A 26,186-nucleotide genomic window follows, 5' to 3' on the forward strand; every position below is an offset into this window, starting at 1 on the left:
TTCCATTTATTCCTAAGTATTTTGCACACTTAAAAACATTATTCTGAGAAAGGGTACATAGGTTCCATCAGACTGACAAGTGTCCTTAACACAAAATATTTGGAAACTTTGGTCTAGAGACAGAGACCAGTTAGACAGTAGCCTAAGTTTGAGCTTAAGGTAATAAAGACTTAATTAGTATGCCAACAGTAGGAATGGAAAGAAAGAGCAAGAAAAGTTTGATGGAAAAACTTGTATTTTCTAACTGAATATCTAGTTGAAGGAAGAATGAAAGATCACTGAGATATTTTTGAGCCTGAGTGGATTGTGTTACTGCTAACCAGGAGAATTATATTAATCTTAACAGAAATAGGGCAGTCAGTTTGAAGAAATAGTTTGAGAGAAAAGAATGAATTTGGTTTTAGATTTGTCAAATTTAAATTAATGGCAGGAAATCCAAGTGGAAATGTGGAGCAGACAGCTGGAATTTCAGTTGAGGAAAACATACATGTTTGAGAATCATTACTTGGAAGTGATAACTGAAGCCATATGAATTACATGAAAATTCTGAGGCATAGAAAGAGAGCAGTCAGTCTAGATAAAAACACTGGAAAATCCTTTATGTATCAAAAAGGCAGAAAAAAAGCCCCTGGGTAATTTTGGGGAGTGGTTAAAGAAATAGGAAAATGAAGTTAGTACATATCATGGAAGCTCAAGGGGAAAAAATGTTTAATAGAGAATATGATAACAACTAATTAGAATGAAATCTGAGAAGAGACTTTTGGTGATTAATGGCATTAATGACTTTAATAATTATTAATCATAAATATTATTTCAGTGAGAATGTTCTGATCAAGAACTAAACTGAAAGAGAGTGATAAGGGAGGGATGGGATAGTTAAGAAGTAGACATAATAGATGTAGAAACTTTCCTAGGTGATATTCTTCTTAGCAGTAGCTAGAAGGGATGATAGATTCAAGGAAATGTTTTATAAAAATAGGACAAACCTATTTTTATTTGAGGACAAAGGGAAAGACCTGGTAGATAGAGAAATTAAAGGCTTTTGAGAATAGTTGAGAAAAAAGGGTAGTAAAAGAATTTGGAGGAGATAGGTTCAAGGATGTGTGTGTGTGTGTGTGTGTGTGTGTGTGTGTGTGTGTAGAAATGTATATATGAAGAAATTTGCTTTGGAGATAAGGATGAATTCCTTTTCCTCTGAGCCAGTAGGAAAGCTAGGGATTATTAGGAAAATAAAAGAAATATGGAAGTAGAAAAAGGAGGGAGCTTCTATCTAAAGGCCTTAATTTTTTTTTTCTTAGCAAGAATTAAGATTATTTGTCAGATACAGGATTGAGATGAATTAGTTTGGTGACTTGTAGAGATTTTGTGGTGTTAAGAAAGTATTTTAGGTGACAAACACAAAGATCCCAGCTTTTGGGACAAAAATCCACTATTTCATAAAAACTGCTGGGAAAATTGGAGGACAGTGTGGGAAAGATTAGGCTTAGATCAACACCTCACACCCTACACCAAGATAAATTCAAAAGGGGTGAATAACTTGAACATAAAGAAGGAAACTATAAGAAAATTAGGCGAACACAGAATAGTATACATGTCAGACCTTTGGGAAGGGAAATACTTCAAAACCAAGCAAGACTTAGAAAGAGTTACAAAATGCAAAATAAATAATCTGGATTACATCAAATTAAAGTTTTTGTACAAACAAAACCAATGTAACCAAAATCAGAAGGGTAGCAACAAATTGGGAAACAATCTTCATAAAAACCTCTGACAAAGGTTTAATTACTCAAATTTATAAAGAACTAAATCAATTGTACAAAAAATCAAGCCATTCTCCAATTGACAGATGGGCAAGGGACATGAACAGGCAGTTCTCAGCCAAAGAAATCAAAACTATTAATAAGAACATGAAAAAGTGCTCTACATCTCTTATAATCAGAGAGAAGCAAATCAAAACAACTCTGAGGTATCACCTCACACCTAGCAGATTGGCTAACATGGTAGCAAAGGAAAGTAATGAATGCTGGAGGGGATGTGGCAAAGTGGGGACATTAATTCATTGCTGGTGGAGTTGTGAATTGATCCAACCATTCTGGAGGGCAATTTGGAACTATGCCCAAAGGGCACTAAAAGACTGTCTGACCTTTGATCCAGCCATAGCACTGCTGGGTCTGTACCCCAAAGAGATAATAAGGAAAAAGACTTGTACAAGAATATTCATAGCTGCGCTCTTTGTGGTGGCCAAAAATTGGAAAATGAGGGGATGCCCTTCAATTGGAGAATGGCTGAACAAATTGTGGTATATGTTGGTGATGGAATACTATTGTGCCAAAAGGAATAATAAAGTGGAGGAATTCCATGGAGACTGGAACAACCTCCAGGAAGTGATGCAGAGCGAAAGGAGCAGAACCAGGAAAACATTGTACACAGAGACTGATACATTGTGGTACAATCGAAGGTGATGGACGTCTCCATTAGTATCAATGTAATGTCCCTGAACAATCTGCAGGGATCTAAAAAATACTACCCACAAGCAGAGGATAAACTGTGGGAGTAAAAACACCGATGAAAAGCAACTGCTTGACTACAGGATTGGAGGAGATAAGACTGAGGAGAGACTCTAAATGAACACTATAATGCAAATTCCAACAACAGGGAAATGGGTTCGAGTCAAGAACACATGGGATAACCAGTGGAATCATGCATCGGCTATGGGAGAGGGAAAGGCGGGGGGGGGGGGGGGGAGGGAGGAAAAGAAAATGATCTTTGTTTCCAGTGAATAATGTATGAAAACGACCAAATAAAATAATGTTTAAAAATTAAAAAAAAAAAAAGAAAGCATTTTAGGGCATCAAAAAAAAGATATGAGGGCAATAGTTATATAGAATTTCTTCCCACTAATGATCTGTTATTATAAGCTGTTAGCCAGGTACATGTAGTGACCATTTAATATTGAATTGGAAGTTTGTTGTATTTCATTAAAATAAGACTCTTTCCAGTATTCAAATGCATAAAGGAGAAGGAATAATTATAATAAAAGAATTATTTGGAAAATATTCCCTTTTGCCAGGTACCTTTTTACCTATCTATTTACATTTTGCACATTTTGTGTTTCCCTTAATCTTGATTGTATAACTAAAATTTATGTAAAATATACAGTTTAATTGTCCCACACTTCCCCAAAAAGCTTTCATTTTCATTGTTAGCCTATAGCCATGATGATGAATCTATGGCACACATGCCTAAAAGGGCATGCAGAGCCCTCTCTTGTGGGCATGCCTGCAGTCCTCTGCCAGAGTTCATTACTAGAAAGCCAGCTTCAGCAGAGCTGTTCCCTTCCCCTTCTCCATATGCCTGAGGACATCCCTCATTTCCCCACCCCTCTGCCCAGCAGCTAATGGGAGTGCTTCCTCCCTCCCCTGTTTGGGGTAAGGCCGGCAGGAGTCTGTGGTGAAGATGATTCTCTTGGTGGGGTTGGAGAGGAGCTAAGTTTGAGGGGAGCAGAGTTCACAGCATGGCACAGGGCTGGAGAGGAGCAGAGCTGGAGGAGAGCACTCAGGCCACTCTCCTCCCCCTCTCATTACCCACCCCTCTGCCCAGCAGCCAGTGGGAGTGCTTCCTCCCTCCCCTGTCTGGGCTCCCTCCTCCCTCCCACTTGGTCTCTAAGGGAATTGTGGGGTGGGGCCCAGCACTCCATCTCCAAGATATAGACTGGCCTATAGATTAGCACATTTAATGCAAACTCATTAAAACAGATATGTACTTGTTTGTTTACATATAATAGGCACAGGAAGAAATAGCCAGACTAAGACGAGAAATGATGAAAAATTGCAAGTCTCCTAATAAAGCAACATCAACAGCCCATGCAATCTTACGACGGGTAGAAACAGAAAGAGATGTGGCCTTCACTGACTTACGAAGAATGACCACAGAACGAGATAGTCTGAGGGAGAGGTTAAAGGTTAGAAAGACATTGCATCTACTCTAATACCAGTGAAGCACAAATGCAACAAAATTAAAGGTTTTTGTTTTTGTTTTTGAAACAGATTTCCCAAGAGACTGCATTTAATGAGAAGGCTCACCTGGAACAGAGAGTAGAAGAGTTGGAGTCTACAGTTCATAGTGTAAAAGAAATTAGATTTTGTCTGTAAAATTAGCCTTTAAATTAAGTAATGGAATATTTAATTTTTATAAATTCAAAAAAGTAGTATTTTTAAAAATCAAGGATCTATAATTATGTAAGATAAAAAGTATTATTTATCCTTTGTGCTTTTACCTTGTTAAAGGGAAAAGTGTAGGTCTAGGAAAAGGCTTATAAAAAAGAAAATTGAATAAATTCTCTATTCTTCATCCATAATCCTTAGTAATGTATTTCTACTGATTTTTGTAACATTTTCAATCTTTGTTCTGAATGATTGTTACTTCTTTCCACTTTTATATTGAAGTAGGGGAAATGCTTTGTTTTCTCTTAGAATAGATCAGACAAGTAATTTGGAAGATTTGGGAAAACATTAAATTTAACTTATAGATGAAGATCGATCCATATTAGGTTTCTATAGGTGAATACTAGGCACTTATAAGCTAAGAATTCATGAAAGAAATTAAAGGAGGAATTTGGTTTAACTTAGAAATGTACTTAATCATTCTTATTAGTCGTATCCTTTTTGATAGCAAAAGGGGAAAATCCTGATATGTAGATTGCGTATTTCTCTTATTTGTGAGGGATTTTTGCTGAAAAAGTTCTAGGCTATAGGATAAAAGAAAATAATGAAAATAGCATGTTTCAATCTTGTTAAGTTGTGTATTGAAAATGTGGTCTGGCTCAAACCAGGACTGCTCTTTATGGATGAACTATATAGTGGGTATGAGATCATGCCGGTTCCTCTACTTGTTCACCCTAAAGACAACTCCTGAGAGGCTGGACCACAAGAAAAGTGTTCAGTCCCAGTTTGGTTTTAGTCATCCTATAGACCAGGCCTAAAACTGCCTTTTGGAAAGAAAATGTGTGCCCTATTTGAAAGAGGAAGGCAGACAAGCTCCAGTGACTACCAGTCTTGTTTTTTTATTTGTTTAGCTTGATGATGAACGTCTAGAACAAATGGCAAATATGACTTTGATGAAAGATACCATAACTACTGTGGAAAAGGAGATGAAAGCATTAGCACGAAAGGCAATGGATACAGAAAGTGAACTTGGCAGACAAAAAGCAGAAAATAATTCACTGAGGTAAATAAGAAATTATTTTCAGTAAAACTTATTTTAACTCATTAATTCTAAGACTATTTTAAGAAATAAGAAAAAAAATTTTATATATGATATTTTATGATCTGTAAAACATTTTTTGTTGGTGCTTTGCTTCTCTTCTATTTTTGAGTTTTCTTCCTACACTGTATCTTCAATCCTGTCTTCTCTTCTTTTCCCTTCCTTTTCTTACTTGTGTTCCTTTTTCTAGGGCTCTACTAAATAACTAACTTGTTAATAATAATATAGTTTCTAACTGATTGCCCTGTTAAGAGTTCCCAGGACAATAGTTAGTAGAAGTTGCTGAAATAGATTGTGCTTAAATGTGAGAGAAAACTTAACCATGAGAGGAATTACACACTAAAAAAATGAAACAGCCTAGGGATTCTCAAAGAGGATAGAGCTATTGTTTTTCAGCATTGTACTGTGCCTTTAAAAAAGGGAGTATGTGGGCATAGTGTGCTCATACACAAATTCAGAGAGGAAAAAATATTAAACATTCTTAAAGATCATCATAAACAATAAAAAAAAGTATATGCCACACTGTGATTGCCTGGATAAAGAACAAAAATCTCTTTGTACAAGGAACTTGTATATTCCAGTGGGGGGTGATAACAAATATGTATAAAAATATATACAAAGATATCACAAGGCAGTTTGGGAAGGAGAGTTCTAGTGGTTGAACTTATTTGGAAAGGCTTTATGTATAAGCTAGTGCTTGAGCTTCATCATAAAAGAATAAAAAGATTCTATGAAGCAGAAGTAAAATGAAAATGCATTTCTGGCATGTGAGGTAGCCACTGCAAAGGCAGAGAGGTGGCAGATGGACAGTTTGTGAGAATTGAGAAGGCCAGCTTGACGGAATTACAGTGTGAAGGAAGTAGAGTAACATATAGTAAGACTTGATAGGTAGGCTGGGAGCAGATTGTATAAGGCTTTACAAGCTAAATAGAGGTATTTATGTTTTATCCAAGAGTCAATAGGAAGCTCCTGGAATGGAATAAGTAGTGAAGTCACAAAGTCAGATCTATATTTAGAGGAAATCACTTATTTATTCATCAGTTATCAAATTATATTAACAAGTTATTAAGCAGAGCCCTAGCTAAATAACACAAGATAGGAAGAGACAGGAAATGAGTAGAAGATAAGGTGAAAGGTACAGTGTGAGAACACTGAAAACTTTGGAGTGGGGTTGAGTGTATAAGACAGACTGCAGGAAAAGGGAGGGACAAGACAGAATGATCAAAATTAGATGAACCAGCAAAGGAACCATGAAATAGATAGCAGGTTAACTGGGAAATAATAATATCATGAAAACCCAGAGATAAGAGTAAAAATCCAAGGAGAAGGTCATCAATGGCATCAAATGCTTCAGATAGAATTAGAACTTAGAAAAGACAAAAAAAATACAGGAGATAAGTCCAAAAAGGACTAGCGTTGAGAAAACACAGAAATTTTAAAACTAATAAGGGATATATGAATACAAAAGACAAATTTAAATGGAGATTAAATGTTGTAATCCTGAATAATGAGTGAGTGGAAGAACAATGCATAGACAGTTTTGAAAATTTTCAAAAAGAAAGTGGCAATGGAAAAACATGCCAAAATTTCATGGATGTAGCTAAAGAAGGCCTTGGAAAAATTATATTCCTAAATAAAAAAGAAATCATTGATGAATTGGACAGCATTCAACCAAACAATAGTAGCCACTAAACCAATAGTTGTCAAACTTGAAAAATAGTAGAAATAGTAACATTCAAATATGTACAATTAAAAACAAAAAGACAAGGGATTTTTTTAAAAGCCAATATAGTAGGCAAGCTATTAGCTCATTTGGCCTCCCCCCACAAAAGAGGAAAAAAACCAATTTACAAAAAAAAAAATTTTAATGAGGAAAAAATAAATATAGAAAGAAGAATAGAGGCTGGTCAGGCACGAACAAGTATATTTTTAGAATTTTTAAAAATTTTGAAATCAAACACCACATAAAATGAGCATTTCAGTAAATTGTATTCCTAAATAAGAGGAACCATTGATGAATTGGTCATTCAGCCAAACAATAGTAACCAGTAAATCAATAGCTCTCAAACTTGGAAAATGGTAGAAATCCTGAAAATAAAATATGTACAATTAAAAATGAAAGAACTTTAAATAATTTTTAAAAATTATAATAGAGCTGAAAAGTGGTATGTGAAAATTCAAATCTCTATTATAAATGTAGTTTGCTTTTCTTTATAAATATATCATAAGTTTGACATAATACTTGCAAAACTTTCCTGCTTGTCTGTGATTCTGGCCTTCATTCTCTTCTGTGCATCTTTTAAAAAATATTTCAATCTCTTTCCCCTTCTCCTCTCAAAAATATATTAAATATGCATAACAAAGCAAAATTAATTCCTGCTTTGGCCATATCCAAAAATGTGTTTCATTCTGTCCATCACCTCTCAGGAAATGTATAGCTTGCTTCATCATCATGGACCTATGATTTCATTTATATGAGGAATTTCCAGGTAAGGAAACTCCTTCAACAATTTCAGGCTGTCACTTTTTCTGTAGCTTATTATCTTGGGAATTTCCTGGGCTGCTGAGTTAAGCATCTGACCAAGGATCACCTGGCCAGTGAAATGCAGAAGTGGGACTTGAACTCAGAACCCAAACATTCCTCGCTACAAGGCCAGCTCTCATGACACTTCATCAGATTGCCTCTCCTTGACAAAATACAGTTTTTATGTTAGGACCACTAAAAAGCATAGGAATAAGAGGACCTTTCAGTTATATGATCACCACTTCCTCTCTAAAACCAAGAGCTAGCATTATTTTCAAGTATATGTAAGATTTGAGGTAAAGCAAATGTTTTTTACCTCCATTAATTTTTGCTGTGGTGCTAAACAATGCTATCTTTGGCAATGAGAAAATAAGCAGAAATCGAGGAAATACACATTGGAAAATAAAGGGTGAAATTATTTCCATCAGCAGATGATATGGTTTATTTAGAAAATTTTGTCGATTTTACAAAACAATTAATTAAAAAATAACATCAGTAAAATAGCAGTAGATAAATTAATCCCACAGAAGTCATCAGCATTTCTGTATTTCAGGCCATCAACCACCATTTATTAAATGTTTATTTTCTGTGTTGTTAGGCACAGTGCTAAGTGCTGGGACACTCAGAAAGATAGCAAAATCCCTACCCTCATGGAGCTCACATCCTACAGGGTGAAACAACATGCAGATAACTGTATGGCTAAGATGTGAATGTATATGTCAATATATATATGTACATACACATATATATGGAACTATATATACATACATGTGGAGGGGGCATGTGTGTACATATATATATGGAAATATACACGGTGTAAATGGAGGGAGAGTGACAGAACAAGAAAGCTATCCAGGAGAAGATGGGAGCTAAGACTCGAAAGAAGCCAGAATCTGGAGGCATTATAGGCATAGGAGCCATTCATAGAAATATTACTAATAAAAGCAAGGAAAAAAGGAGGAAAACTTCATTTAAAATAACTACTAATATATGTGGGTATTAACCTGCTAGGATACACTTAGGACTTACATAAGCACAACCATAAAATTTTTTACAGAAATAAATTATATCATGAATGTAGATTCATTCATTGTATATGACTGCGGTACATCAATATAAGTAAAATGTTGATGTTATCTAAATTAGTTTGTGCAGGAGGTGACACAGTGGATAGAGCATGGGGCCTGGAAGTTCAAATTTGACCTCAAACACTTACTGGCTAGGTGACCCTGGGCAAGTCATTTAACCCTGTTTACTTTACTTTCCTCATCAGTAAAATGAGCTGGAGAAAGAAATGGCAAACCACCCCAGTATCTTTGCCAAGAAAACCCCAAATGGGATCAGAAAGAGTGAGTCAGAAGGGTCAGAAACAACTGAACAACAATCTAAATTTGTTTTAAGGCTACATCAATAATTTTAGCCTCTCAAGGAAATAAAAGAAAAAAGTAGGAATGAAGGAGCTAGTATGGTAATTTTTTCTAATTTGAACTTTTAAATCTAAGTTATATATGTTTTTGGAGTTTATTGTGGTATATGGTATAAAATGTTAGGCTTAACCTAATTTTTTCCATACTGTTCTGGTTTTCCCAGTAGTTCTTATTGAATAAAAAAGATAACTTTCAAATCTAAGGTTAATGGAAGAATTCTTTTAAGCAATCAAGTAATAATCAATTTCACTTGTTTAAGATATAAACAGAATAAGTAAAGCAAAAATAAGAAAAGTTGATTTTAGGGAAAAGAATTGTTGCATGAAATCTCTTAAAAATGTCTGATACTTAAGATATATTAGAAATTGGCACAATTAATACCAAGAGTCATTCCCTACTAATTAATTGGTCAAAGATTAAAATCAGAAGAGTACTTGCAAATGATTGACAAGAATATGAAAAAAATGAAGAGAAATACAAATAGATATTACTTTGTTTTTCTATCACATTTGCAAATCAGATAAAAACTGGCAGTTTTTGCAGAGGTTATGGAAAGATAGGCATATGAATACAAGAGATGGGGAATTGGTCCCAACTTTTTTTGTAAGCAGTTTGGAATCATGAGAAATCACTAAACTGTGCCCTGTGAATCAGTGATTCTACTATGTCCCAAAATAAAGTCAATAAAAAAAGAAAGGTACCATACATATTAAAATATTCATAGTGGTGTTCTCAATTTTTAAAATCAGTGGGGGAATGACTGAACCAGTGGCATATAATAGAATATTATTGTGCTGTAAGAAACTACAAGTTAACAAGAATTCAAAGAAGATGGTAAGACATGAAATAATGCAGATCAAAAGAAAAATATTTACAGTGACTTGAGAAATGCAAATGAAGACAATACTAAAAGGCCATTGAAGTCAGAGTAATTGCACGTAGCAATCTTGATTCTGGAAAACAGACTGAAACAAATTCTTCTTTGAGGTAGAGAGAAATGGGAGACTACAGGTATTGGCTATTATAGCATATGTTGTCAGACAATGATTTGATAATTTTTGTTTAACTGTTTTTTCCCCTTTGTTTCAAAGTATAAAGTTTATAATAAGATCTTTGAGATTTGTTAAAAAGGCATCAGCAAGGGTGGCTCAGGGGATTGAGAGCCAGGCATAGAAACAGGAGATCCAAATCTGGCCTCAGATACTACCTAACTCTGTGATCCTGGCTAAGTCTCTTAATCCCCATTGCCTAGCTCTACTGCTCTTCTACCTTAAAACCAATACTTGGTATTGATTTAAGATAGAAGGTAAGAGTTTAAAAAAAAAAGTCGTCAGGAAAAAACATTTCTGTTTTAATGCAATGGACTGCCTAAACAGCTAGTGGCTTATTTATTACCAGAGACCTTCAAGTTATGTTCACTTGCCGAGGATGATGTAGAAGAGATTCCTGATCTATAGACTGAATTAGATGCCCTCTGAAGACTCCTAAGTCTCCAAATATCCAATACTAAGGTTCTGTGATGATCTATTAAACAAATTTGAGCAAAAATGTTAATGGCTTACTGTTAACATTTTGATAACATTTGCATTTTAACACTGACCATCTGTGCCTAAGTTTCAAGGAATAATGCCTATGGCATTCCCTTCCCCGGGGGGGGGGGGGGGGGGGGAGGGGGGGGCAACACCAACCTCTCAGCTGCAGTCTGGCAAAGTATCAATAAATCATAGTTCATTAGACTTGAACTGTACCTTAGTTTGATTCTTTATTTTACAGGGGAGGAAATAGCCTTAGAAAGGTCAAACAAGTCCGATCTTGACAGTCCATAGTCTAAGAAGGAAAGCTTAGAATTTTAAAAAGTTTATCATATAGCCCAAATTAAAGTATTATCAATATGTTTACAGGCTTTTATATGAAAACACAGAAAAGGATCTTTCAGACACTCAGCGACACCTTGCTAAAAAGAAATATGAGCTGCAACTTACTCAGGAGAAAATTATGTGTTTGGATGAAAAGATTGGTGAGTGCTCACTGCCCAACAATAGCTTTATTTCTTTAGCTTTGTGTTGATAAAAAAAAATAAACACTTTCATTATATTGTACTCTTTTTTTTTTTAGAAAACAAAAAATCTTATAACTAAGGATAAAGCTAACCCATCCTGAACTTCACATTTCGTAGCTCTAAACTATAAAAATTATTTTAAAAAATTAACAAAAACTGTTGACATATTTGATAGAATCCAGGACTTCAGTTTTTTCAAGTATTCAAGGAGCCAAAATTAAGGGATATCTTTTATTCAGACATATTTTTAAAAGATACAAAGGGAAATCTTTATGTCAATTGAATTGTTTGTGAATCAAAGCAACATGAATAAAATTACTCTTCTTAAATATTTAAAGAGGTACTTTGGTCTTCACAAATGTATATAAACCACTGAAATGTTTTCTGGGTATACAGTTCTCATTGAACAATCTTGGAATGTTGAAGTCCATGGGGAAATGTCTTTTATAATTTTAAAATTGTTAAACAAATTCTAATGTATTTACATTTGTTAGTATAATTCTGATGCAACTAAATATCAGCAAAAACTTAGTGGATATGCATAAAATTCTTATTGGAGTGCAGACATTTGATTTGATCTATTATGTATTGCTTCTTATACTAGGAAAAAGACGTTTCAATTTATAGCTCTCCCATTTATCTTGCCAAGAAAAAAAATCATGTCTCTTTCTTTTAATTAGTGATAGCATGAAAGAATTGGAAGGAACTTAAGTTATCCACTAAAAGTCCCCTTCTTTTGAAATGACAAAACTGAAGTCACAGAGTCTCTGCAACTTTTCCAACATTATGTAGTTAGTATAAAAGGTAACATCTTGACTGTGGCTTCAAGATACCTCATATCTGACCAAAGAATTTATCAAACTATCTAGATGTTTGAAAATTGCATTTTTTTCTCTGTATGTCAGTCATCATGAAGACAGAAACATTGAGATAAGAGAAAATTGTTTGCCTTTTCATTTTGGAGACATTATTATCACTAAACAAGCTATTAGGAAAAAAACACAAAACAACACTTCCCTGCTGCCCTTTGGAATTTTGCATCTTAAAAGATTGGGTTAGGAAAAGAGTGGGTATAGTTAGATGGCACACAAAGACAGAAGAGATTAACTTACTTTGTTCAGATTGCCAATAATTTGTTGCTGTCACCAAAAATATCTTCATATTTTATGACTTCCTTGAAACTTCCTTATATAGATTTATGTGACTAATTTATTAATTAGACTAGTGTGTTAGTCCTGGAATCAGTTATCAGATCTTAGTTAAGTATCTGTTTATGCTTCTCAAGCAGTATTTGACATCTGCCTGACAGGGTGTTCTCAATTTTGGTAACATGTATCTGTCTCTATGAATCAAGAAATTTGCTTTATTGGTTAAAAATGTAGATTTCATGGGATCCTAATGTGTATTGATACAAACACATTTTTTCCCTAGAACACAGACAAATTTTACTTTTCAAGAGAGAATTTTAATATGCATGGTAGAAATGTATGGAATTTTTTTAAGCTATCTGTCAACATGTGTATCCTAACACATTTCTTATTTACCTCCTTCCTGTTTAAGACTTTGGGAAGAGTTTAGTGCTCTACCATGCAGCCCATCTAATTCCTCTACTGCTCCAGTTCCCCTTCAAACCTCAAATCTGAGATTGTCCTGATGAATTGAGCTCATTTGAGTTCATTCAGTTCATCAAACATTTCTTAAGTGCCTGCTATGTGCCACGAACTGAATAAGAAAAAGGGACAGTCCCTGCACTCAAGGAGCTCATAATCTAATAGGGGAGACAACAAACAAAGGGGGCTGAAAAGGGAGGTCCTGGGTGCCCATGACAAGGACATAATATTTCCAAAGTCAAGCTGAGCTCTGATGGAGAATGGTGCTCCCAGGAAGGCTCTGGGCCTTTTATAAAGGAAGCCTTTGACTATATAGTTAATGCAGTTAAGTATCAAAATCCAAGTCCATCCTCCTGGTAAAGAGATAGATCTCAAGAGATCACTTATCCTGGGATGAGGGAGCAAGGAGCAGAGTGCTGCTGCCTATTGTTGAAGCCCATCCAGCTCTTTGTGCGCCCATGGATAGGCCTTCAGAAGGTAAGAACAGCTCTTTTTCTGTTCAGTCTCATTTGATTTCCATTTGCCTTTTCTAATTCTCCTTGACCTATCTACAGCCTTCAATGCTGTTCACTATGTTCTCTCCCTGCTCATCTGACTGCACCTTCCGTGGCCTCCTCGACTGGATCCTCTTCCAGGTGACACCCTCTATCTGGAGCCATCCCTTCCTTCTCTATACGATTTTGCTGGGTAATCTCATTGTCTCCCATAGATTTAATTATCCTCTCTGTCATGATGATTCTCAGATCTGCTTTCCCTGCTCCAATCTGTCTGCTGACCTACAGTCTTCCATCTCCAACCGTCTTTCAGATATCTAAACAGAACTTAATCAGTTCCCCATAAATTACTCCTCCCACATGTTTTCCTCCCAGGCCCTCAGGCTGCAACCTCCTGTCAGTTACCCCCCCCCCCCCCTCCATAGCCATGCCATTGCCAAGGCCTGTCAGTTTCACCTTTGCAACATCCCTCCAACTTTGAAACTGCCACCACTCCGCTGTAGACCTTGATTATTGCAAAAACCACTAGTGGGTCAGCCTTCCTCAAGTCTCTCCTCACTCCAGTCCGACTTCCATTCAGCCATCTTCCATTCAGATCTGACTAAAGCACAGGTCTGATCATGTCACCCCACCCCCTACTCCTGGGCTCTGTTATGATAAGTCACGGGTGATGGGGGGGGGGGGCAGCTAGGTGGCTCAGTGGATTGAGCACAGGCCTAGATATAGGAGGGCCTGAGTTTCAATCTGGCTTTGGACACTTCTTAGCTATGTGATCCTGTGCAAGTCCCCCATTGCCTAGCCCTTACCACTCTTCTGCCTTCAAATTTTTTAGCATTCAAAACCCTTTATAACTTAGCTCCACTGCTTCCTTCCCAAGCTTCTTACATCTTACTCCCAGACACATACTCTTCTTCAATCTAGGGACTATTCCATGAACAAAACACTCCCATCCCTTGGCTCTAGGCATTTTCTCTGGCTGTCCCAAGGTCTGGAACACTTTCCTTCTTCTGCTCCTACTACTGACCTCCCTTGCTTCATTTCAGTCCCAACTCAAATCCTACCTTCTATAGGAAGCCTTCTCCAAGTCCTCATAATTAATTAACCTTTATGTAGCTTATTTTGTATATTTGTTTGCATGTTGTGACCCCACCCCCACCCTCCCCAATTAGAGTATAAGCTCCTTGAGGGCAGGGAGTGCCTTTTTTCTCTTTTGGTATCCCCTGTACTTAGCATAATCATGCTATAGTAAGTGCTTTATAAATGTCTATTGAGTTTGTAAACTATTTAAAATTCATGACCATTCATGCCATTATTGTAGATTAAAAACTAATTGTTATATGGACAATTTTGATCAATCTGCTCACTATTTTTAGTAGTATTTTTAGTATAGGAGAACTCATTATGAAGCCTGTTTGAAGTTCTTAATTTGATAAAAACTACACCTTTGTCGTTGCATTTCTAGATAATTTTACAAGGCAAAGTATTGCCCAGCGAGAAGAAATCAACATTCTTGGTGCTACACTCAATGATATGGCTAAAGAAAAGGAATGTCTGCAGGCATGCTTGGATAAAAAATCTGAGAATATTGCTTCCCTTGGAGAGAGCTTGGCAATGAAAGTATGTTCTGAGATTTATCAAGTGTCTAATAATTTATTTAAGCATATTAGTTGAAGAAAATTGGTTAAAATTTAATCTTAATTTCATAATATTCCCACAAAGTTTTTATAAGCACCTAAATTTCTGATTTTGCATTACCTAGAGTGATTTGGGGAAGTGTATTAATAAACTATTAGTAGTTTAAATTTGATTTTCTTAACACTAAGTTGTGATTAAAATTCTTTAATTTTTACTTTAACTTTTACTAACTTTAAAAAATATAAGCAATATTAAGTAATGTGACTGATTTTCAAACAAATATTGGTACTTACTCATCAAAATGAATGCTGCCCCTTTCAGAGTAATAATCTTGGTGTGGGTGAATAAGGTAGGTAATGACACTTGGTAGTACTGTTTTATATCAGAAGTGAGATATAACTGAATTGATAAGTGGGGGTTTTTTCCCTGTAGCTGATAACCTAGCTCAGAAATTAGTTAGAAAATATTTTAGCAGTGACTATATTATAATAATAATCACATGATCTCTTAAGGTATGAATTCCTTTAAGTCCAACACTGTCTGGGATATATACCTTCCAATATACCAGTTAAGAAAAATTCTCAAAAAAAAAAACCACCTCACCACTTTAGTTATACCCTAAATTCAATTCAATAAACATTTATTATACTTTATGCAAACTAGCATAATCAAACTCTGGACAGAAATGCAATAGCTCTGAGAACTCTGGCTCTGAGACCACTAGCTACTTTTCCAAAGTTCTGTATGGTTTTGGGGCATAACATGTAAGGGGTCAAGCTCCTATCCATTACAGCATTCTTTTACTTAGTCAAGAAAAACCAAACTAATAACAATAAATTTTAATTGAGGTATAAAATTGAAAAGTAATATAAACAATAATGTATAGAATAATAATGACATCACATAATAGAGTTATTTCCTGCCTCACATACCCAATTCTGTCTTTGATTAAAGTAAATCTTAACAAAAAAACCCTCAGAGTACTTTTCCAATCAAACTGGCTTTCTCACTGTTCTTTGCATTTGCTGTCCTTTGTTTTAAAAAAAAATTAAAAAAGAAGGGAAGTGATTGTACCCCAAAGAAGGAAGGCTTGTACCCCAAGGTATGGAGAGGGGAGGGAAAGAGAGGAGAAACCCCCTTCCACAAAGCAGGGTTCAGGGGAGACAGCAGATTTAACAGGTTGGCTCAGAGAAAGGAGAGGGGGTTTGAAGATTTCCCCCCTTCTTCCTTCCCTCCTTAGCTAAAGCTGCTCTCCTAGATTCCCTCTTGTCCTTCTTGTCCCCCCTCCAGTACTTGAGACCGAAAGGTCTCCCCTTGATACTTTCACTCACACTCAGCTTGGGGAACAGATTACTTTTTAATGTTAACTCAATCAGGTAATACAAAAGGAAATAATGGGCAGGGAAGAATGGGAAAAGGAAAGTGGGAAAAGGGGGTTCCTATCTTTATCTAAACCCTTTTCCCTCCCTCCTCCAGTTTGGGGGGAACTTGGGCCTTGGCAGCCTGAGCCCCCCTGAGAAAGTCAGATTGATTCACCCCTGGACAACAGGAGTTGAGTTAAAGTCTGCTCAGGTTTCTCTTCAGAAAAGTCCCTTCAACACATGTGATACCCAGACGAATCACGCGTCAGCTAGGAGAGGGGTGGTGGGGGCGGGGGGAGGAAAAGGAAATGATCTGTTTCCAATGAATAATGTATGAAAATGACCAAATGAAATAATATTTTAAAAACTAAAAAAAAGAAAAAGAAAAGTCCCTTCAGTTGGGAAGTGTTGGGGGGAAAAGATTTCCAGTCACCAGCAGGAAAAGTGGGTAACCCTCAGGAGAAAGTCTTTTTCCACCTTCTCTCTTTGACGTCTCAAGATGGAGAGCCCCTCACTGCTCTCCAGCCAGAGTCTTCTCTCCTCAGGAAATTCACTCCTGGGGCCCCTCTCCCGTTGAGGTGATTCAGTCTTTCACTTTTTCTCTAGTGCCAGCCTCTGTCACACCTTCATGCCTAAAGTACACTATTTCCTTATTTCTGACTCTAAGAATCCTTAGTTCTCTTCAGGACAGCTCAAGTACTACCTCTTGCATAAGTTTCTTCCTGATTATCCACTATTCACTTATGGTCTCCCCACCCCCGTCATCTTGTATTTTTTATTTATATACATAGTGTATGCAATGGAATCCTGAGGAGTACCTCCAGAAGTCACTCTAATGAGTTGGTAAGATGCTGGCAGAGAAATATTGCTTTATTTGGAGAAAACAGTGGACAGAGGTTGGGGGGAAGAGAAGGGAAGGGAAAGAAAAGGGATTCTTCTCACACAAGCAGCTTACTCGGGGCAAAAATGTCTTCTCCTAGTTACAATCACAGACTTTTATAATAATCCTGATGTAAGATTCTCCTCCTCCCCTCTGTCCAGTCCCACAGAAGGGGGTATTATGATGTTTACAGTTATTGAGTGTGTGATTTTCAACATTATGTATCCCTAAAGACACTCATCATCAAGAAAAACCCGTGACTATCATGGGATTCCTAGGCTGGGGCCATAATGATACTTTTGAAATTCCATGTACTTTCCCTCCTTCAGCTTATCTTATAGTTTGACTTTTTTCCCAAGGTACAGATAAACTCTTCTCAAGGTTTTTGAAAATAGGTCAGGAAAATTAAAAGTTTTATGGGGTTGGGGGTGGCAGGCAGTTTTAGTCTAAGGAATAGTAACATTAAAGGGTCTTGAGAATTGGGGTTACAAACCAAATACTACTCTGAGAATTACACACTGAATCTCATCCCATATAGTCCTCCTTTTTAATTTCAGGGTTGTGTAATTCTCACCTGGCTCGGTATCTCCTATATGCAACAACTAATAACATTGATTAAGCATAATTGGACACTCTTCATCTTCAGAAATCATCTTCGCATGGGAAGGATGAGCTAACATAATAAAAATGACAATCCTACCCATTGAACTACCAAAAAACTTTTTTACTGAATTAAAAAAAAAACCATAACAAAGTTTATTTGGAAGAACAAAAGATCAAGGATATCCAGGGAAATCATGAAAAAAAAATGCAAAGGAAGGGGGCCTTGCAGTACCAGATCTCAAACTATACTATAAAGCAGTGGTCATCAGAACAATTTGGTACTACCTAAGAGACAGAAAGGAGAATCAATGGAATAGACTGGGGGCAAGTGACCTCAGCAAGACAGTCTATGATAAGCCCAAAGATCCCAGCTTTTGGGACCAAAAACCACTATTTGATAAAAACTGCTGGGAAAATTGGAAGACTGTATGGGAGAGATTAGGTTACACCTTACACCAAGATAAACTCAAAATGGGTGAATGACCTGAATATAAAGAAAGAAACTATAAGCAAATTAGGTGAATACGGAATAGTATACTTGTCAGATCTTTGGGAAAGGAAAGACTTTAAAACCAAGCAAGAGCTAGAAAAAAATCACAAAATGTAAAATCAATAATTTTGATTACATCAAATTAAAAAGTTTTTGTACAAACAAAACTAATGCATCCAAAATTAGGACAGAAACAACAAATTGGGAAACAATCTTCATAACAAAAACCTCTGACAAAGGTCTAACTACTCAAATTTATAAAGAACTAAACCAATCGTACAAAAAATCAAGCCATTCTCCAATTGATAAATGGGCAAGGGACATGAATAGGCAATTTTCAGTTAAAACTATTAATAAGCACATGAAAAAATGTTCTAAATCTCTTATAATCAGAGAGATGCAAATCAAAACACCTCTGAGGTATCACCTCACACCAAGCAGACTGGCTAACATGACAGCAACGGAAAGTAATGAATGCTGGAGGGGATGTGGCAAAGTTGGGACATTAATTCATTGTTGGTGGAGTTGTGAACTGATCCAACCATTCTGGAGGGCAATTTGGAACTATGCCCAAAGGGCACTAAAAGACTGTCTGCCCTTTGATCCAGCCATAGCACTGCTGGGTCTGTACCCCAAAGAGATAATAAGGAAAAAGACTTGTACAAAAATATTCATAGCTGCGCTCTTTGTGGTGGCCAAAAATTAGAAAATGAGGGGATGCCCTTCAATTGGGGAATGGCTGAACAAATTGTGGTATATGTTGGTGATGGAATGCTATTGAGCTCAAAGAAATAATGAAGTGGAGGAATTCCATGTGAAATAGAAAGACCTCCAGGAATTGATGCAGAGTGAAAGGAGCAGAACCAGAACATTGTACACAGAAACTGATACACTGTGACACAATAGAATGTAATGGATTTCTCTACTAGCAGCAATGCAATGTCCCAGGACAATTCTGAGGGACTTATGAGAAAGGACGTTACTCACATCCAGAGAATGAACTGTGGGAGTAGAAACATAGATGAAAAACAACTGCTTGAGCACATGGTTTGATGGGGATATGATTGGGGATGTTGGCTTTAAGTGATCACTCTATTGTAGATAGTAATAATATAGAAATAGGTCTTGATCAATGATACATGTAAAATTCAGTGGGATTTCTTGTTGACTCCAGGAGCAGGGAGGAGGAAGGGGAGAGAAAAGAACATTAATCATGTAACCATGGAAAAATATTTTAAATTAATTAAGTAAATAAATTTTTAAAAAACTCAATTGTCTGACGCTATCATTTAATCAATTCTAACCTTTCCTTTATTAGGCAACTTACTTGTTTGGAAAATGGAAACTTAAATTTTACAATTTGCATCCTGTATTGATCATAGGAATTTGTCACAAAAGAAAGGCAGGAAAAAGATCTTTAACTGTCGTTATGGTTCTTTCAAAGACACAGAATGCGTAGGTCAACACTGTCTGACTTCACATACAGACCAGAGCTATCTCTGGCTCATGCCATACTGTTTCATTCAGGGAACATCAGAATCCAATGTGCCTTACCAAATCAGAAGGATCCTACCTCAGTTTCAGACTGAGATTGTTCTCTCATCTTCCTATAAGGACTTTCAGTTGTCCTCTGAGTATCTTCTTCTCTTCCAATGGTGCTTCAGTTATCAGACAGCCATACTTGAATTCCAAGTGCACAGTAATATTAGGTGTAATTCCCATAGGCCTTTTGTCTTAAATGGCAAAAATCCTACTCATTGTAGTTGAAAGAAAACCTTTTCTCTTAGTGTTCCAATTTCATTCTTTTTCCATAATTTCAAACAAGCTTCCTGCATACTTGTTTACTTCTAATTCTAATGGCTTCTAAAAATTCTTATTTCAAGCTTATCTAAAATAAATGTTCTTCTCCTTTAACTTCTTTATCCAGTAAATGCCAATTCTGTATTCTCTTATTCTATTCCTTATTTATATTTGCCTTATCATGGTCTTCAAAAGACTTTCTCTTACTATGCCCATAGGGTGCTCAAAGACAGTCTCCCCTTTGATTCAGCCATAGCACTGCTGGGTTTGTACCCCAAAGAGATAATAAGGAAAAAGACTTGTACAAGAATATTCATAGCTGCACTCTGTGTGGTGGCCAAAAATTGGAAAATGAGGGGATGCTCTTCAGTTGGGGAATGGCTAAACAAATTGTGGTATATGCTGGTGATGGAATACTATTGTGCTCAAAGGAATAATAAAATGGAGGAATTCCATGGGAACTAGAACAACCTCCAGGATACAGAGTGAGAGGAGCAGAACCAGAACCATTATACACAGAGACAGATACACTCTGGTACAATCAAATGTAATGGACTTCTCTACCAGCAGCAATGCAATGATCCAGGACAATTCTGAGAGATCTATGAGAAAGAACACCATCCACATTCAGGAGAAGAATTGTGGGAATAGAAATACAGAAGAAAAACAACTGTTTGATCACATGGTTTGATGGGGATATGATTGGAGATATAGACTCTAAATGATCACCCTAGTGCAAATATCAGTAATATTGAAATAGTTTTGACACATGTAAAACCCAATGGATTTGTGCATCAGCTATGAGAGGGAGGTAGAGGTAGGGGAGGGAAAGAACAAGAATTTTGTAACCATGGTGAAAACAAATAATTAAATAATAATTAATAAAAATAAATACAAAGACTTTCTCTTACTCTATGTGACAAGGAAATCACTTTAAAAGACTGATATATATTAATTTAAGGTCGCCAAGGAATTCAGCTATGTAATTCCTAAATGAAAACTGAAGTCAGCCGTCAACCTTTTATAGAGTTTAATTACAAACAGGAGGAAGAAAGGAATTAGAGATATATAGAGAGAGGGAGAGAGAAAGGGGAGAGAAGGGAATAGGGCTTAAATACCCCTTCTGTTTAGGCTGGGCCAAAAGGCCCAAGCCCTTAGATAGCTGGGGCAAAGAAAAGAGATCAGTCCCTATTACTCACGTGACCAAAATGGAGAAACAGTCTCACGAGCCTCCACCTCCAGCTTCCTTTAGAGCAAGCTTCTCAGAGCAGCTCTCCAACCACTCAGAGCCAAAACTCTCCAACCACCCTCCAGTCCTCAGACCCCTCTATCTTTAAGGAAACCATCCAAGTTCCCTCCCCTCAGTTCTCACATCTACCATTCACTGTCCATCATTTTCCCTGTGCCAATGGTGGCTCTAGCTTAACCCAGGACCGCCCAGAGGTCTGTGGCTTTGCACATGTCTGTTGGAGGTCATATTCTCAAATAATTAAATCTTGATCTTTTGCTACAGCCCTTCCTAAATCCTGTTACCCTGAGTAGGGTAGAGATTGGAATAATTAAATTTTGATCTATGCTGCAGCCCTTCCTAAATCCTGTTAGGACTGAGTAGGGTGGAGATTGCAATTTCCAAGACTTGGTTCTGTCATTCCAAGTATCTCCATTGTATCAATTCTAAAATCAATCATGACTCAAAGAAATTCCTGTTCTATGCTTAAGCATAGGTCAAAGTCCTTTCCATTGTTCAGCAAAAGGTTTCTGTCCTAAAGTAATCTTAAGAAGGGAGGAGGAGGAACCTCCCATGCCAATGGGGTTCACATTCCAATAGCGAAGACCCACTATCAATAGGAAATTTTTCAAGTATGAAATTTCCCAATGGTGAAATTTCCAACATTTATAAGTCTAAGAAATTTTAAGGTTCACAATCCCCCCTGATGATCATTGGGAGACTAGTCTCCCCATTGATCATTTAACATAATCATTTTATAGTTCTAAATTCACTTCTAACTAAAGATATACACAATATTCAATTTTCTAAGAGAAATTAGAATAGTGAGAGAGGAAATAGAAAAGGAAAGAAAGCAAAACCAATGTTTGCTAGGCGCATTGACAGAAAGCCAAATTAGGGGCAGTCCCTTTTGGCATAAATGTGTACAGTTACAATAAATGTTCAATCAAAAGTTCAGTCCAATCAATCACATCCAAAATTCATTCTTGATTTTCTTGATGAAGTGTAGGGTTTCGGCATCTTTTTGCAACAGTTCATTCTCTGGATATAAAAGTTTCAAGCTTTCTTGAAGATCTTTTCTCAAACATAATTAAAACCTTTGAATTTTTTTTTTAACAGCAAAATCTTAAACAAAATTCTTGGATTTTTATAAAAATACAACCTCAAACAAAAAAATTCAAAAATAAAAAAAATTCTTAGATTTTAAATTAAAATACAATCCCCCCTGAAGTAAGTATTAAAAAAAAAAATATATATATATATTTATATATATATATATATATATATATATATATATATATATCAAGTTTAGCTCAGAATGTAATGTGCAGTTATGGGGGTGTATATGTCAATTATCAAAAGAATAGAAAAATAATAAAAAACATAAGAAAAATTCAAAATAGGCCTTGTATAGGTCCAGTTTAAAGTAATTTCTATCCCACAAGTATGTAGGACAGAATGCAGTAATATTTCACTTAGCCATTTGTAGCCAAGACTACAGGAAGTTGCCATAATATAAGGAGAAAAGAATTAGAATTCTATTTTGATGGGGAAATGTCATTCCCTTGTCTGATTTTTTTTTCTTTCAGAGATATAGGGAGCCAGCATGATAGTCAAGCTTTGTACTTCTTTGAGTACTTCACAAAGAGTCGTTATAAGTCTAAGAAATTTTAAGGTTTACATCTATCATAAACTATATCCACTCTTTTCCCCCTTCTGATGCCTTCATATACCTATATACATTGTTCATACAACATGTCTGTCTTCTGGCTCTCCTAAAAAGACCCGTATCCTGTTAAAGTCTCCTATACCATTTGTCTTTCATATGCTTATCTCACACCTCACACCTTCTACTTACTTTTGCCATCATTCAACTTATCTTCCACTAGGTATTCTGTCACCTGCTATTAGTGGCTCGGAAGAGACCTGATTATCATTCTTATCAACTACCATTTACATACATAATTTACATTTCATATTTCTACATATTGTGTCCAGTTCACCTCAGAAATTAGTTTTCTTCCCAGTACAAATTCATGCATCATTTGTATTTACACAAAATTACATGTAAATCCATATTTTCATTCAGTAATAGAATCATTTTTACCCAAGGTACATACTTTGGTAACAATTCGTATATCCCAATCCGTTACAACAAATGTTTACAAATTGAGAAAATCCTTTTTGCAATATTTCAAACTCTTAATACCTATTTCATTCCACATTTCCAATTTCTCCTTCCCCAATGTTCATTACATTTTCACTTGTTGCTTGATTTGAATTCAGATTTTCTGATTTCAAGCCAGGTGTTCCAACTATTGAGCCACCTAGTTGCCCAGTTTCTGTGTTGGGGTTATGTTATTTTGCTTTGCTGATAAGTGATTTGAGATCATTGTCCTCAAGTCTATGAAGTATTTCCATGAAGGTGATTTCTTTTCCATATGGGTAGAGATGGAACAAAAGGAAGTGGGTTAAACTAAAGCAGGAGACATTTGAGTTGGTTTACAAAGGGATAATAATCTCAAAAATGTGCCACAAGGTTTCAGAGTCTCTCCTTCAAGTGATCACCAAGAAGAGTTTGTAGGGGGTATCTAGGTAGCTCCGTGGCTTCTGGCCAAGAGACAGGAGGTCTTGGGTTCAAATCTGACCTCAAACACTTCATAACTATGTGACCTTGGGCAAGTCACTTAAGTCTCATTGCCTAGCCCTTACTACTCTTTTGCCTTGGAACCAATATACAGTGTTGATTCTAAGGTGGAAGGTAAGGATTTTTTTTAAAAGAGATTTGAAAACTCTTGAGGGCACAATTATATCATTGTTTCTTACAGGGATACTTGGGAAATGTAGGTTCATATGATAAAATGATGTCCAACTGAAAGTCCTCCAAAAAGGATCTGGGAAGTATGTCTTGGTCTGGAGGGTGCTGTGATCACATAAGGTCATCAGGGAGATGGTTTCCATGTTTAAATGGGGAAGGGGGTCTGGGTCATGAATCCATTTTGAATTTATCTTGGTGTAAGATACTGGTCTAAATCTAGTTTCTGCCAAACTTCTTTCTGGTTTCCCAATAATTTTTACCAAAGAATGCATTCTTAATCCAAAAACTTTCATTTTTTACCTTTGTAAAATACAAGGTTACTATGATCTTTAAAAAAAATAGTACATATATTAGAATAACATTTTCATTTGACTATCCAAAATTTAGATCATATAGAATCTTCATATTGCATCATATCATCTTCTAAGCTGATACTAAATTCTTATATACTTTATACTCATTTTATTGAACCCTTATATTCATTAAGCAGCCAGCACACTACTTATCAGGAGTTTACTTCTTTTCTGCTTCTTTAAAACAAAAATCCTTTCTGCATCAGACTGGCTATTAATTACACTCAGTCAATTCTCAAATTCTGTTTAACAAACATTTTAGGTATGTCCAAGCATTCAAATCTCTAATTATTGTTCTTTTCAAATCTCAGTGAGAAGGAAAAGTTCTCTGATCATTAAGTTCAGAATCAATCTTATTTGGAATGTTAACAACTGATAAACAATTTTCAAAACTGAATCACTTTATAGTCATTTTTTTCCAAAATCATATACATCAATGTTAAAAATTATAAATTATGAATCTGAAGCACAGGGAAGATAAGTGATTTGCCTAGGGTCTCTGTACAAATTATTTGCCTGATGTGCTCATTTTATTTTGTTTCAGGTCACTTAATACTTCCCAGGTATCTTTAAATCCATCATATCTGTGATTCCATCTTTATTACCATAGAAAGTGCTACTGTAGATATTTTTGTTTATGTATGCCCTTTATGTCTTTTGCCTTCTTTGTGGTAATATGCCTACTATTGGTATTACTTACTGGTTCTACATAGTTTAGTGATCCCAGATTTCTTTCTGGAATGGTTGAACTAATTCACAGCTCCACAAACAGTACGTTTTAGTATATATGTCCTCTCAAAGTTTGTCCAACAGTTGTCATGTCCATCTTTTGTCATCTTTTCAGATCAGAATGTTAAAATATCAAGTTGTTTTAATTTGTATTTCTCTTAATAGTGATTTAGAACAATGTCTTATTAGATTATTGAAAGCTTAATGAGATCTCTTCTCATTTTTCTTTTGGGCCATGCTTATTCTTTGTAATTTGGCATGCTTTTGATTTTTTTTATTTCTGATTTTCTGTGGTGTCTGTTCTTTACCTTTATATTGTTGTAGTCATTGTATATATTTTCTTGTTTTTACTTCACTACATCAGATTCTTTCTCTATATTTATCATATTCATTGTTCCATAAAGCACAATTATTTCCCATTATATTCACATACTAGTTTATTTAGCTATTCCCCAGTCAATCAGCATCTACTTGGTTTCCAATTCTTTTCTATCAAAAAAAGGTGTTGATATAAATATTTTGTTATATATAGTGACTTTCTTCTTATCAATGACCTCCTTGGAGAATGTGCCTAGTAGTGGAATCTTTGGGTCAGAAGGTTGACATTTTAGTCACTTTAATTGTATCATTCCAAATGAATTTGCAGAATGATTGTATAAATCCACAGCTCCATCAACAATCCATTAGTGTACCTGCCCCAGCATCATTCTTGTCTGTTCTCATCTTTCCAAGTTCACTTGGTGTGAAATAAAACTGGAGAATTGTTTTAATATGCATTCCTTTATTTATTTGCAGCATTTTGAACATCTCTATTGATAGCGTTTTCTATCTTTGAGAAATACTTATTCATACCATTTATCTCTTGAGGAATGGCTCTCAGATATTTCAATCAACTGCTTATATGTCTTGGATA

The 26,186-nt window shown here is 35.8% G+C and overlaps 1 protein-coding gene across 20 annotated transcripts in view; it reads left to right on the top strand.

Moving 5' to 3' along the window:
* Positions 1-26,186, top strand: part of TSGA10 (testis specific 10) — a 121,740-nt gene that overhangs the window by 52,091 nt on the left and 43,463 nt on the right. For all 20 annotated transcript variants that reach the window (XR_001624123.2, XR_471242.3, XM_016424854.2 and 17 more), the window contains 5 exons: positions 3,785-3,961; positions 4,047-4,124; positions 5,075-5,226; positions 11,115-11,230; positions 14,839-14,993. Coding sequence is in view for 18 of the 20 variants with exons in the window: in XM_016424854.2 (XP_016280340.1) it covers positions 3,785-3,961; positions 4,047-4,124; positions 5,075-5,226; positions 11,115-11,230; positions 14,839-14,993 (678 nt within the window). In the remaining 2 variants the exon portion in view is untranslated. The remainder of the gene's footprint in view (positions 1-3,784; positions 3,962-4,046; positions 4,125-5,074; positions 5,227-11,114; positions 11,231-14,838; positions 14,994-26,186) is intronic.

Source organism: Monodelphis domestica, chromosome 8 (genome assembly GCF_027887165.1).
Source record: "Monodelphis domestica isolate mMonDom1 chromosome 8, mMonDom1.pri, whole genome shotgun sequence".
NCBI classification, from domain to species: domain Eukaryota; kingdom Metazoa; phylum Chordata; class Mammalia; order Didelphimorphia; family Didelphidae; genus Monodelphis; species Monodelphis domestica.